Source organism: Cantharellus anzutake, assembly GCF_015039405.1.
Source record: "Cantharellus anzutake strain C23 chromosome Unknown EI90scaffold_290, whole genome shotgun sequence".
NCBI classification, from domain to species: Eukaryota; Fungi; Basidiomycota; class Agaricomycetes; order Cantharellales; family Hydnaceae; genus Cantharellus; species Cantharellus anzutake.
In genome coordinates this window covers 44,811-60,263 of record NW_024067240.1, presented here as the reverse complement: position 1 = coordinate 60,263, position 15,453 = coordinate 44,811, and the positions used below count along the sequence as shown (strand labels likewise).

Sequence of the window (15,453 nt, the reverse complement as noted above, 5' to 3'; positions counted from 1 at the left end):
ATCCGCCTACGGCTTTCTTCACTCAACCTTCGGCGTCCGACACCGCATTCTCGCAAGTCATTCGGTTATACCTTGCTGCGGAGCACCTTCGGATTCTGTCCCCAAGCTCTACTGCTGCCCCTTTCCCGGGTGATCGAGGTCGTAAAGAAATCCTGCAATCGCTTGGAGCCGAGGTGCAAAGACACCTTTTCCACGTTGTCCTTGGCGGTTCAATGGACCCTTCGGCCATAAAGGCACTTCATGCCTTGTCTCTCTTTGCTGATGCGCTTTCTGTGCCCCTCTTCGATGGCGCTGTGACAGGCAGAAGCAAAGTGTATGACGGGGAGATACTTATGTCGAGTGCGATGAGAATGGCGAGTTCGCTGCGTTTAGAAGCGGACTTTGAAGCTGCGGTTATGTATGCTGAGGGGGAGGACACGTTTAGAGGAGCGAGAGACCTTCCAGGGAAGTCAAGGGAGGAGACACTTGAACGGAGCAGACTGGTGAGGCTTTCGTGTTCCTTTCTTACTCACGAGGCATGGAACTCATGTGGTTGGACATCTACCTTCCGCTTTATTAGCTTTGCAATCTGCTCATTTCGGATGTCATGTGAGTTTCCTGACCCCCTCATCCACCCCAGGTCCCATCGCTGACTCCCCACATTTTCTTCTCTAGCCTGCAGATTGGAAAGGGACGTGTACCGGTGACCAGAGTGCCTCTTCGGCAAGCAGAGACGATCTTCGGGAACCCTGCCCAACTTGTCACTCGCCGTGGTGGCGGTTCAGATGCTCGCCTCGTACTTCAATGCAAGCTTCTCGATGCTACACTCCAAGCATTGAAGGTGTGCGTCTCCGAGCATGATCTTCATGAAATGGGTGTGGAACGGTGGGCGGACACAGTAGACGATGGGCTCCGCAAACTCGACTGGTGGCATGGCGCCTTCGCTCCCATTGCTGGTATGTATTCGCTGGGAACTTGTTCGCCCTTTCCCTAGCATATTCTCATCCTCTTTTATCTCTCATAGCTTTGAGTGAGCCTGAAGAGGCGCTACAAATGACGATCATCAGACTCCAGTATCACTTCTGCCGGATTACAATTTTGATCAGGAGTTTCCTTCTCTTGAGAAAGTGCTGGTTGGATTGGAGCGAGCAGCCTGTGCGTGAACCATATGACGAGTCGCGCTTTAGCAGGTTCGCAGCGGCCGCAAGCATGATATCTGGTAAATGGGTTGCACAGCTCGCCGGGGCAGGCGAGGCTCTGCTTATCGAGGCTCTATCCCTTCGTCGTCCCACGTATGGCAAAAAGCAGCCCTGGTCTGGCATGTCATCCGTCAATCCTCCGCCGCCCTTGGCTTTCGCTCCGGATTGCATGTGTTGGATGGTGATGTTTGCACCCGTGTTGCAGATCAAGACGAACATCATATATATGAGTGTTCTTGATCGGCCCGTCCAAAACGCTCAAGCGAGGCGCGGTTTACTGAGCAAGATTTTGGATACTTTGCGCGAGGCCGTTCCGGTTTGGGTCGCGGGTGAGGAAGATGGGAACCCCACTGTGGAGCCCCCCAGCACGCTTCCCGCTCGTTGCATGGATGCATTGACAGCTCTTATCAAACTTTGGGACATCCGAACTGAGGAATGCAAGGGCCGCGAGATGCGGAAGGCTGCGAATAAGTCTAACGCTCAAGCCAAGAGCCTATCTTCGAAGGACGCCGCTCAACGATATCCGGGTTCTAGTTCTCGGGGTCACGTACTCAACTTGGATCAGGTGGATGATGAACGAGATGAACTGGAATCGGACACCGAAGACCCGCCTGCCCATAGCGCGACGGGACGCCTCAGTCTCACAACTCACGGTGGATCACCCTCACTCCGTATTAATGACAGCGGGAACCCCTCACAACCGCCAACGTCCTCTGCAAGCTCAACAGCCGTTGCCAATGATACTTCAGAACCACTGGATCTTAATGCCTTTACTGGCTTTGATTTGAGCGTGTTCGAGAATGCGCCATCTTTCCTTGACTCGCAAATGCTATCTGATCCCAACTTTGCCGTTGTGTTGGACCCACAATATATGGGACAAACGACCCCATCTTTTGGATATTGAACATTTTGATTGTGTTGCGATCGATTCAGTCTCGGCCTCTTCCATCAACCTGTTGTTTCATGAAAGACTCCTACGTGTAGTAACCGCTAGTTATGTTGGCCTCCGGTGTATCCTCACCTCTGTTGAGTCTTTTTGTTTCTTCTTTCTTGGAAACCTTAGAGGAACGTGTGATGTCACAACTTCTGTTGCTACAGCCCTGTATATAGCGTAATAATGATATCTTTATATTGCAGAAATTTATTGTGAAAAGTCTGGCTAGGACTAGAATGGCTTGTCTGAAGCAGGAGTGTCATCGATAAAGTACGACCGGACCTGTGAGAGAATGAATGAGAATGGATGATCCGGACAGCAATGGAGAAACGGGGAGAGATTGTGTGTTGAAAAAAATGGTAAGACGTACGATTGGGATGTTATCGAGTACGTCCATCCTGAATTTGGGAACGTCGGACATGAAGTAGGAGACAGCAAACGCAGCTCCGAAGCCCCAGATCCCTGGAAACCATGGAACGGAATCGTCGTACACCGTTTGAATATCAACCACCACGAGTGCCAGCGAGAGGAGTGTGTCAGTTGGAAGCAAAAAGAGTGGTAATGGATAAAAAAGCCCGGGGGAAATACCATACCGAGCGAGGGAACCCAATGCCTGATAGCCTATGTTGTATGTAGTACAGTATTTCAGCATATTGCAGAACAACATGGAGAGGGTTTGTTATACTGCTTACTCCTGGTAAGGGGCCAGCGCGAGGGATCAAAGAGAATCTAGCCATTGTTTCGAACAGTACGTGGGTTGGGTCGGTGGGAAAAAAATAGTGACAATTTGCACGTGACGAGTTTTGTTGGGTGCCGCTGTTCGTTGGCAGGTGGCGACATGGCCGCTAACACATCATCCTCGAAAGGGCATATTTACTGATCAGTTGGGGGACTATGGACTGCTAGCTGCACGTACCACATGGGAAGCACAATGAGGCAATAAGCACCCACTTACATGTTCTGAACTTCAACGCTTTAAGCTCTTCCTCAGACATACTTGCCTCAATCGCATTCCAGCCTATCTTAGGGCCCGGGATGATATCCTTCCAGATTGTCACGATCATCACGATATGCATCGTTATCGCTTCTAGAGGAATGCTATCTGACCGCATCTCTTTTTACGTGGTGTTTCTTGAGTCAAGGAACCTGGCAGACTTTTTTACGGTCACTTTCTTCTTATCATCAACGTCCGACCAAATTGTGCGGCAGCAGAAGTGGCAATGCCAAACATGTTTCCCGTGTTGTGCTGTGGTGGGCTCTTTGATATGTGAAACATTCGCACTGCGATGCTGGCGTAAGATCAACCCTTAAATCCCAGGAGCCCCATATTCCGATCACGGACTGGGCTGGCCTGGACCACATTATAAGTTTTGCACTGATACGACTTTCCAAAACCAGATACGTCGGGAAGAATGACTCAGTGAAATGCTTGACGAGGGTAAGTGATGAATTCCAAAAAAAAAAATCGGTTACGAGACGGAGTTTATTGAGCATGACCAAAACTCAGAATTAGCGCGCTCCTTAGTCCAGTCATTTAGTCCAGGGATGCTCCTCTCGTATTTTTGGGTCCTTGGTGGTTAGATTAAGCCATCAGCAATGTGGCGTCAATTCTGCGTCGATTTCTGTGTTGGAAAGCCGTCTACAGAGAAATGTCGGCGATAGGAAGGAAGCATGCTGTAATTCTTCTCTTGTTCAGTTTGATACGAGCGACGTCCTTCGAGCTCTACCAAACAAAATAAATAGAGCAGCTGGCACGAGCCTGAAAATTGTAGCATCATGCTCCCAACATGATGAATTCACCATACTACGCATAATCGAACAACCAGTCCGTATCCCTCAAGTGCTCCAGAGGTCGCATATGTCCGGCCGCAATATCTAGAGGTGCTAATTGAGGCTTGACAGTTTGAAGCAAGTTTCTGAAATCCCACGCAATTTCTGCTTCGTTAAGTATGGGGTAGGTGTTAGCTCGAGCAGTGATCACGTAGCGGTTGTAATGCTCCTTCTCTAATTGCTTGCTTTCAACCTCTGCCTTCAGTTCTTGCGCCCCTTTTTTGTCTTGCGGATGCTGCACTTGGTGTTGGGAAAGTTTCTGGAAGGCTTTCTCATGCTCTCCCGTCAACCTTTCATAGTCGGCACGCGTGCAATAGTCGGGAGGAATGATCTTGATCCTGTCGTTGATCGCGTCCAACAAGTCTCTGTGCTGGGAAGTGGTGCTGAGCTCCATCAGAAGGACAAGATAAGGGAGAGGGTCATCTGAATCTCGGATGATCCTGGCAGGTTTCATCTCTCTTTGGGCATTGACCTCTCCTTCATCATTGAACCTGACCTGAACAACAAGTCCCGAAAGCCGGTCAGAGTCAAAAATATCTTCTGGCAAGACGGAACCCAAGTAAATGGGGCATAGGAAATCGATCGAGATTTGGTTGAAGTAGCACTGCAGTATAGCTCCCCGGGCCCACAAGTTGGAGAGTAATTTCCTAGGGGGCTAGTAAGCAAAACACGTGGACCGGTATGCAAGGAATTATCTACCGAGAAAGCTTTTCCGGTAAGGGATCTTTTGTAATAATCCAGTGTGTGAAATTGACATATGTACCACCGAAAGCAGCTGCCACACTATTATCATCCCATGGGAGATCACCAAAGAGTTTCCTAAGGACTTCTAACAGCCGAACGGGTTTCAAGAGATTGGGACCTATCTCATCGGCTGGAGCTGCATAGTCGCGTGCAACGAGGAGTAGAAAGCGGGCAGCAAGTTCGCCCATAAAGCCGTTTTCTATCAAGCCTGCCTTGCACAACTTGAGGTTTAATGTTTCCAGGATAGCAGCCAATGTGTTGGGTTCTTTGTTGGGTTTATACATTAAGAAAGCAGCACCCAACGCCAGAAGCGGTTCCGATGGCGAATCGGTGCGAAATATCGCACCGCCAAACAAGAAGCCTGTAAGAAGTCTCATATGATGGGCGACGCTGTGATCGGCTAGCTCAACCGCCCTGGCATTCGATAGAACAGGATCGAGGCAAAGTCGCTGTGAAAGCACGGCGAATACATGATTGGGATCGGTTGCCTTAAAATGATGGAATTCGGTGAGCTTTGAGGCCGCGTGCTTTATGGCAGCGGTAATACTCTCATGGCTCTGTGCGTGCCACCTGCAAAGGCGAGTAGGGAGTCGACCCCATGTTTTGGAAGAAAGGACATACAAGGGGCGCCCATATTGGGCAAGATGCTCGATTGTTTCAAAATCACTCATTTTGACGGGTCCCGGAGCATTTGTGTTCTTAATAGCTTGCTGATCAAAGTCAAGGGCAAAGTAGGGAAGCAATGTTTCCTCCCTGAGTCTTGCAGAAATCACTATACACAATAGTCAGGCATGGCCAGCTAGCTGCGTGAATACTCACTATTTCTGGGGGAAGGACTGGAATACGATATAGGTGACTTCGTTGCTATAAAAACATGCCACATTTTCTTCGATTGGTCTTGAGCATGCAATAAATGCATCATAATCCAGAAACACATCTGCAGCTCATGAGCTTCATCGAAGTATGTCACGCATATGTCAGAGGTAAGGGTTTCAATGAACGCCATGAGGTCCTCGAATGCCTCTTTGACATGCTTGTTGTGATGGTCATTAGTTGGAACAGAAAGGACCAAAATAGAGATTTGCCTTCTTTGCCCTGTCAGCGCCACTGCGTTGTGGGCTTCCTCCTGGCCCTATCTTTTCTAGCTGAACCACTCATGAGTTGGAGTAGAAAAAAGAAAAACGGAGATCTACCTCCCCTGCCCGTTCCACCACATCTTGAAAAAAATTCATGCGATAACTTCTTGAAATGTCCTTCTCCATCATCCAGTACCACATTTGACGAATCTTTTCACAATCATTACCCACTTCCTGCTTTATGTCCTGGAGCCTGGATAACATAGTTTGATAAGCAGCAGTAAGGAAATGGGCGATGCCTGAAAGTGTGCTGAGGCTTAGATCATTCTCGCTGAATTGGAACCTGAGCCTGCGGAAGTAGACAAAGGGGGCCTCGTCTGATAAGGGATATCCTGGGTCATTTGGGTCACGAAGACAGATCGGAAGGGTGAAGACTTTCGCACCGACCTAAACCAAAATATGATGACATACCATGCCTTACCACGGAATAACATACCTCGGTGAGCATTCGTGACTTCCCAGTCCCGGAGCTTTGGACTACCGAGATGGATTTGCAATAAATGGGCAATAAACCATCCACCACTCTTTTGTCGATCTGGGTGAGGTGCTCAATGAAATCGCGAGGAGCGGCTCCCATAAATGGTGAACGGTATGCTCTAGCAAGCCCTGATACTGATACAATGAATGAGAACCATGGAAAAAATGGCGTTTTCTGGACCCACTCTCCGCACTAATGCCTCTGGGAAAGATACATAAGTACTGCATAAAGTCAACGTTGAACAAGCGTACTGATGATGGTCCTGAGTGGCAGCCTGGTCCTTAAATGCTGGTTGGTACACACAGTTCACAATCAGGGAGGCCCAATCGCCGCATTTGACTCCTTTCCCAATCCAATCCTTCCATCTGCTGCAGTCATCTGCTCTGAGCTTGTTCACAATCGGCTTGACGTCGTCGGGGCTCCGGATGTGCTCTCCCACATCCGTCTGTTTCAATAAGGCTAAAAGTCTCTCAAGAATGAAGCACATGATTGGGGGCCACCGGCGCTCATCTGCCTCTGCAGAAGATATGTCAACAGCCCACCGAAGGGCAGTACTCAAGACATTCATGCTCGATTGGACTGTTTCCAGTTGATTGCTGGAGAGATGGGCTGGGGACGCGTCAATGTCCATCTTGTCGTCGGGCATTGTTGGCATTTTGTGAGAATACGAGGAAGGCGTAAGCCCTCGGTTACCAAGTGAATGGAGGGGTGGAAAGAAAAGGTATGCCTTTGAAGCCCTCAGCGTTGCGGCTGACAATGGCAAAACCTCCAATGCAAAATGTGTGCAAGTTTTCGACAAGCGCGGATGAGGCAATGAAACAATTCAATCGGACAATTCCGCCACAATGTGATTACCCGTTGTCACGTCACATTCTGGATTCCCGTTTTTTATGACGCCCGCTGTAAGATACCATTTGAAGCTCTAAACGTTTCGCTTTCCAAATTAGGCATGCTTTGACACTGCTACTTTACAATGTATCTCAATTCGTTATAATCTCCCGGGATCTAGGTTATCGCTTCCGTGGAAAACTAAGCCCAAGTCGCGGTAGATCGAGCTCAAACCATCTGCGCCCCTTCCGGCCTTTGTCTGACAATTCATACTGTTTGATCTGGCCAGTGGGTGACAAACCGGCTTTTGCTAGTCGCATTTCACTCGATATGCGTGCTTCACCTTCTCACCGAATGTTAGGCTGCATTCTTTGGTCTCTGTGCTTTATGTGCCGTCGGAAGCGGCTAACGGTACCCCGGTACAGGTACAACGGCACGCCTGAACTTGTCGCCATCGTTTCACAGGTCCGGAATAGTCGCTTTCTCGCTTCAAAATGAAGATAGTGTTTCATCTCCCTGGATACTTCTTCTACTCAAGGACCAAGTTGGGATTTTCCACACACTTGGTACCTTTGCTGTCCAAACAATTGTGGCGAAGCTCTCCCTAGAACGGTATCCCGGGGACCCGCGTGTTACTCGCGTTTGATCTGTCGTTTGTTCCCCTTTAAATAGACTATCAACTGTATGTCCTTCCCCCCCAGAGATGTTCAAGTCTTTCGCAAACGTTCTTCTCATTGGCCACCTCATTTTTCTGTCCTATGTCAGTGATCATCCGATATTAGCTCTAGGTCCGGAAATATTCGCAAAAACCGTCACGGAAACGTACGCTTATCCCAACTCACGGATCCGATTCTCGTTGATCTTATGCGACAGAAATCGTCTTTTTTTTACAACAAATCTAACTGGCTTGATATTTGCTCGGTACCAGGATTGTTCCTGGTGCACGCAACCGTATTGTGGGATTGAAATTACCATTGGTTGTAAGGTATGTGCTCTGCTATGGAGATCACGCATTTCTTGGACTCCTATGCTGTAGAATCATGTTTCAGGAATGCCTAATCCGCTTCTGATGCACCAACCTCTCCGAATACCTTTTCCACTGTCCTCCTGACATATCATCTATCGTCTTAACTGGAGTTGATCAGGATACCTTTCGAGGAACGACGGTTAACGACCTCCCACCCACCTAGAAGCTGTGGAGTGCAGGAAATGCCTATCTTACCATAGATCTTTCGATCCTTTGCGCCGTGTCAAATACCCTTTGCTATTCTTATTGGATCGTCATCCTTGGCTCCGATACATCACATCACCCATGAGTCTGAAAATATTGGAATCTAACGGCACTATCCTTCCGCTCCCCACCGCCATCACAGACGCTTTCTCATCATTGTTCAATTATGTTTGCCGTCACGACGTTTCGCGGCGTCTCGCCGCCACACTTCCCGACCCTAACGGCACGCTTTGATACAATCGATCTTCTTTCTGCCACATCTGTGCGGCCCAAATTGTAACAATGCGTCGTTTGGCTTGGTTCCGCTCCCGCTGGTCGTTCCTATCGTGCACCGGAACTGCAAGTACCACTCTTTCGAGATGCTGTGCAATGAACGAACACAAAATTGCATTAGTAGTTCGATGAAATGGCGGAGAAATTAATGCCTTAATAGGGTACCTCAGTCTACGAGCCGCCTTTCTTTTCTGCCGTAGCTCGGATAACTCAAACCATTCCCCTATTAGCTAGTTTTTGTCACAGCGGCGGGAAGTACTGCTTTCCGAGAATACGGCTCATTAAACCTACAAGGCGTTCTTACTTGTTTCCTTCACACAGCCTTTTATATCCCAAGTACGGGCTGGGTAGTTATCTCACCCTCATCCATCTGCCCTCTCTTGACTGACACACACGAATGGATCACAAAAACCGACATCCACCTCCGAGTCTGAACCTCGCAGAACAGAGCGGCCTTCCCTTTTTGCGACCTGACGATAATCAGTAACAATTCTCCGCCTCATTTTCACTTCACCACTCTCATTCCATCCCACCATCCTGCAGATCCCCAAAACCAGCGGTAGTATCCCTTATGATTGGCGCAGTGGACCTTATCCCCTTGCTCCCGGTGGCGCCTGCGTTTGAATTTTTTGGTGATTCTTACCAGATGCCTTGCCCAAACAGTGCGATTACGCTGCCAGGGCCATCCCACGCTCACCCGCACCTGTATGCCTCCGCTTCATCCGCTCACTGGCCCGCAGGTTCTCCGAACCCGCGATATTCGTCATGATCGGCGCGGGAGATCCGCGGGGTCTTATCTCGGGGTTCACCCCAGGCCTTCCAGTGAGTCTCAGAGTTTGAAGCTTTGGATGCCTCCCCCAAGACATGAGGCTACACTCCCTGGGCCGTCTGACGGTGACCCGCAATCGCACCCCCCATCGCTTCGAATCCATCCCGCGAGTTCGGAGACACTCAGCGAAACCATTCATCGTGATCGGCAGCCTGGATCGGGGGGATCTTGTCCCAAACTGCCCCTGCCCCAGATTGCATCCCGACGTTCCAATCCTAATCGTATCAGCCAATCACGTACACCTATCTCTGGACTGTCTGTCTCCACTGCGCGAGCACACTCATCGAGCTTCGAACCCCCTCATGTGACACCCGCCCCTTGGACTCTCCTTGGCGGTGGACGCGTCCGCACACAACTAGAAAATGCAAGCATCGGCCCCTCTAGACCAGAGTCGACGCCAGAATCGACAGCCGGCCCAGCTGATGACAGAAAGAAAAGCATCATCAGTGTTACTAGGCTTATTCTCCAAACCGCATCCTCAGCTCTCAAATTTTCTCCCATCCCGTTCCTCCATAATATTCCAGACTTGCTGCTCACGGACTTGCTCTCACGCTGCTTCAAGTTTACGAGGTTCGGATTTTGGTCTTAAAAATCAGTGACGATATATCCTCACATCTGCTTTCGTTCACATAGAACGTTAGTGGTAATAACGAAGCTCTCAAAGGGCTGGATGATGAAGTGCAAAATGCATATACCATCATGTTGCGGCCGCTCCAACTGTGGGCGGGACCGATGCCCCCCGAAGTAACTTTTCTCGTGAGGGAATTTCACTTGTATGTCGATGATATTCCGCAGTGTCGTTCATGGGGCGTTAAGTGCAATTGATAGGGCTTTGGAAGGTCAGGTTGAGAGGATCAGCTTGCTTGAGAGTCAGAGTCGGAAGCACTGGAAGAGGATACTTGTAGCGACCTCGCTAACACAAAGCATAAATGATGTGAGGACATGTATCAGTGAAGCTCTTTCTCGTTTTGCGGTTCGTTAGGTCTGTGTCCATATTTTCAAACCTCAGCTGATATAATGCCCACTGTAGACAGTGGCAACGACTTTGAATACGATCCAAGTGTCGGTGGACCGTTCGTCTTTTTCTCCCGATGCCAGGGCTTTTGGCTCATTCCCATTTTCAGACGAGCTGTCGAAACTCCGCAAAGTCGATGCTGAGTATCACCACGTGAAGAGCAAGTCCGAATGCCTCGAAACCACGCGGGATGAGATTCGCAGCTCAATCCTCAAACACCTGAGGGAACCCAAGAACCGATTTGTGTGGCTGCGTGGTTCACCCGGAACCGGGAAGACTGCGATATCCATGAGTGTAGCCTCGACTCTTGGTAGCCAGGGTACCCTTGCTGCGTCCTTCTTCTGGGACAAGAACCAAAAAGGAACGGGTCTTGATTCTTTTTTTTTAGAGCGATTCCCCTCCACCCTTGCTCTGCAGATTGCGGCGTTCAATGCCGAGTACAAGAGCTTCGGCAGCCAGCTTCATTGAGCAGTACTCGGGGTTCTGCTACAGAGAAAGAGATGACAGCCTGGATCATCCACCCTTTGCGCCAACTCGGGGATATCCTGTCCTCAAGGGGGGACCGCGCAGTGATTGCTTTGGACGGATTGGATGAGTGTGGTGACCCGGAAACACTCAGATCGTTGATGAAGCTCATCCTTCTGCTTGATGAGCTACCTTCGACCTTTGCTGTACTGGTCAGCTGTCATCCCGAACCGCAAGTCATTTCGGCTTGGGACCGGGCTGGAGCGCGGTATCCGCCGATTGTGATTGCTCATGAAGATGCCGATAGGATTTCGAGGCATGACACTTTCTACACCATCCATTGTATGGTTGAGGATGGGCTCCAAGATTGTATCGCAGACTCGCAGTGGAAACCATCCAATGAGGATCTTGATTCCTTCATCACAGCTTGCCGAGGATTGCCCATTATAGCCTCCATCCGCAACCTCAAGAGAGAACCGCTTTCAGTCCGAATCTGGACTTCACGTATTGAGCTCGAATACTTTCTGAATCTCATGGATGCACCTGCGGATCTCAACTCGGAGTATTTTCGGATACTGCGACGAGCATATATGCCCCATTCCTCAAACATTTGTCCACAAGTAGCAACGAATTATTGTAAGGTAGTGGCAATGATGGTTGCAGCATGGCAGGAACTCAGCGTGTACGACATGTCGCAGCTCCTAGGAATCGCTGAGGATGAGGTTTACTCGACGCTAAAGCCCATCAGCACCATAGTTGATCTTCCCTCTGACAACAGAAAGGTGGTCAAATTTTACCACGCCACAGCAAGGGAATTCCTTGTAGGAAATCCCATCGGTGGGGAACGAGACAAAGTTTGTATTAGTGATGCAAAAGGATATTTCCTTGGCCCACGACTTAACATTACCTTGCTTGCAAGGTCTCTTTCGCATACACAATTCGTGGGAACTTTTACTTTCCCACATGTTGATATTGGTTTCTTTGGACCATGTGTGCTCTCTGTGCCCCTCCGAAATAAACATATGTAATAACTGATGGACGCCGCCTGCTGCGGCAATACCCGCTACTCTTATCGGCGACATTGTATTGAAGTCAGTGTACACCACAATGATGGCCTTGTTCTTCAAAACTATGGCACTTAGATGTGAATGTCCGTGGAAGTGAGAAGGATCCAATACCTGAAGCCCAGGATAGGTCAGCAACAGTCTGGTGGCAGGACGTAGATGAAATTCACCCCGGTGGTGGACTGTCTACTAGGGGTCCGGGTGGATCGGATAGGATCGGATTAGGATCAGAAATTCCGGATTGGGACAACCTCCCAATGGCCAATCCGGATCCGCCGGATGAAAATCCCGGATGATCCTGGATGATCCTGGATAATAACATCTTAAGATTTCTTTGTATTTTAACATGTATTTACCTGAATTCCGATCATACAATAAATTTGGAAGCTATTCAAATGGGCTATTCATCTCAGTTTAATCCCATTTCACGTGACTAATCAGGTGGATCCGCGCGCGCCTCAGAGGAGGCCGTCTTGTTCTGCACTGTCGCAGTGCGGATGGAACAAGACGGACGAAACCCTCCTCCGGGCCCAAACTTGGTCTCAGACCAGCTGCGGGAAGAGACAAGTTGCATCCGGGAGCGAGATAAATAGCGCACCTTATCCACTCCCCACCTGCCTGCGCAATCGTACTACAACGTCTAACTGGTAAGTTAACGGTAGTGCGATGAGGCTTCTAACCGTGTGTGCTGGCCCCGCTCCTCAGGCCTGCACACGGTTATCCCTGCTCTCGCTATCCACTAAATGCGCGCTTACTCTTACTTTCATAGTTCTTAACTGAATCTCCGCACTTCCCACCTCCTTCCCCATCGCCTCCGTTGCGTTACATCATTTTTTCACTTGCTACCCTCTCCTGCATTTACTATTAATGTATTTAATTGACGTACGGCTCGCATCGCTGGCGCACAATCATACGCATTGCAGGTCCATACGGACCGTGTCCACTAACTCATGGACCGCTCACGGAACCGAACTGATTAGTCAATGTAAAGTGTGTTGACACTGGGAAACAGTCCTGACACCCCTTTACACAGTGGTTAGCATGAGTATAGACATTGAGTTACCCCAAAAGACTCGTGTCCAAAAAAGTATTTTGCATTTTTCTCGATAATTTACTGGTCAATTTAGTCTCAAATTGTATATTCTGGAAGCTATTCAAATGGGCTATCCATTGGTATAAAGTGTGTTGACACCGTGGGAAACAGCCCTGACACCCCTCTGGACAGTGGCCAGCATTGTGCACAGACAGTGAGTTTGGACAGCCACAAGTATTTGCAGACTCGTGTCCAAAAAAGTATTTTGCATTTTTCTCGATAATTTATTGGTCAATTCACTCTCAAATTGTATATTCTGGAAGCTATTCAATAGGGCTATCTGTCACGACCCGGCAATTCCCACGGTCAGGTGATCATTCCCCACGCCTCTCCCTTCCCCGCTTCGACCCCGTCAACCCCGCTACCCGCCCGATGCCGCCTGAACAAGCCCGCCACCCTTCCCCATTGCCGCTACCTGTTTCCACGGCCCGTCACGGGCCTACGAGTCTTTCTTTATCACGCTTGTCTTTCCTGACGGCCGTACACGGCCGTCCTTCTCCCACACTCTTTGTTTGTTTTCGCTTCTTCTTAACCCTGCCCGCAATCTCCGTGAGATCTGGCGACTTAATTCCATTCATTCCGTTATACTTAAATACCGGTTGTACACTACCTAGTACTGTAGTTCGAAAATCAACTAGGGTTACCCCCCGCACTATCTGTCTGACCCAGTCGCACCTCCCGTCTTCTGAAATATCGGGGCCGCGTCAAGTACGAGGCACAACGCTCACGAACGAGTCGTTGAAGCCGAAACCCCGTTCCGCTGCGATTGTCATCCCCGCCCTTGACGGGCTGTTACGCCGAAGCAGCGGACCTTAACGGTCGCCGACGGCGAGTCACGGTAACGTATTCCCACGCCCTGACACTATCCAACTATGTAAAGTGTGTCTAGACCATGGGAAACAGTCTTGACACCCCTCTGGACAGCAGCCAGCAATGTGCACGGACAATGAGTCAGGAGTTAAAATATCTCGGATGACTTTGCTACAATACAATAATTTCGGAGGCCCCCCCATCCCGGATCATCTCAGATCATCCCGGATCAAGAATACATCCTGACCCCCAATCCTAATCCGGCATCCGGGATTGAAAATTCCGGATCATCCGGGATAATCCGATCCACCCGGAGCCCTACTGTCTACCCAAATCCCGAAGCAAACCCTAGTACTGTGCCCGTTGGTGTAGGACCCAAACAGGGAGGGCGGTAGTTGCTGCCATGGGAAGATGAGAGACACCAATGATTGCGAAAGTCGCGCGTGTTCTCACCAATAAACCATGATGATGAGGCATTCCCCGCAATTGAGGCTCTTCGAACACAGGCCACATTTTTGGGCACCACGCATACCGCTTGCTCGTTCATGAACAGGAGATTCAAATCCGCATCGAAGGTTACCAAACCCGCCTTGAGTTATGAATCAATTTAGAGTCCAGGTAATCACTTTGTGTCATTGACAAGCCTTTTTTACGTGAGCCTACCACTGTTCTGGCTGCTGTCAGTAAGCGTGATGAGCTAAAATCGTATGTCAGCAAGCTGAGGCAAAAAAGGGTATAACCAATATTTGTGCACGGCCATTCAGTCTACGCTTCCAAGACCCGCTACAGAGTAGTGGGAATTTGTCATAAATTGTGAACAACAACAGCATCATCGATCCAATAGGAAATTTCCCCACCTGTTGCTTTGCTCGCTTTCTCCAACCTTTCGTCTTCTGCCTCCAGAATGCTACATGCTGGTTGTCTGAATACTTCTCATCAAATTCTCGCAGAAGTTGTATCGTGTCACATCCAGAGCCCCGAGATAACGCAACATAAGCGTTGAATGGCCTCGATCAAATGTCCCCTGAAATGCTGATTCAACTCATCTTGTGTGCATGCCGGAGGAGATGCAATAGAATAGTGTGGCGACAGTCCTGGCAAATGCCAGAATCTCTGGAATTGAAGACGAGCCAGGTAATTTACAAGGATGGAGATTGGGGAAGGAGGAGGGCAACGAGGATGAGGAAGAACAAGGATGAGAAGAACAGAAGTTACAAAAACAAGGGAACAACTGAAAATAAAGAAACCTAGAAAAAACTAGAGTAAGCACTCGGGATCCAACCCACTGAGAGTAACCGGAGGTCACAACACCCCCCTGCTCAGCAAGACCGAAACACTTACCGGAAGTAAGGGACTGTCAGAGACCAGATCGAGACGAAGGAATGTCTCCATGGCGGAGGGCTTCGGCCTCAGCGACTTATGCCAGGAGCGCTGTGCCAAGTTACATGTCCGTGCCCTAACTTACTGACTGGCAACGAGAACTAAAGGGGGTCAACTCTAGTTGATTTTATTACTGAGGTGTAACCTACATATGTACAAGTTGAG

The 15,453-nt window shown here is 49.3% G+C and overlaps 1 protein-coding gene across 1 annotated transcript; it reads right to left on the bottom strand.

The window, feature by feature from the left end:
- Window positions 1-13,529: 13,529 nt before the first annotated feature.
- On the bottom strand, window positions 13,530-14,421 carry EI90DRAFT_3024602 (uncharacterized protein; the record flags this gene model as incomplete). The annotated part of the gene is made up of 5 exons (XM_039057900.1): window positions 13,530-13,714; window positions 13,827-13,887; window positions 13,910-13,960; window positions 14,156-14,233; window positions 14,362-14,421. The coding sequence occupies 5 exons, from the start codon at window positions 14,419-14,421 to the stop codon at window positions 13,530-13,532; spliced, it is 435 nt and encodes a 144-aa protein (XP_038907575.1).
- Between the last annotated feature and the right edge of the window lie 1,032 nt (window positions 14,422-15,453).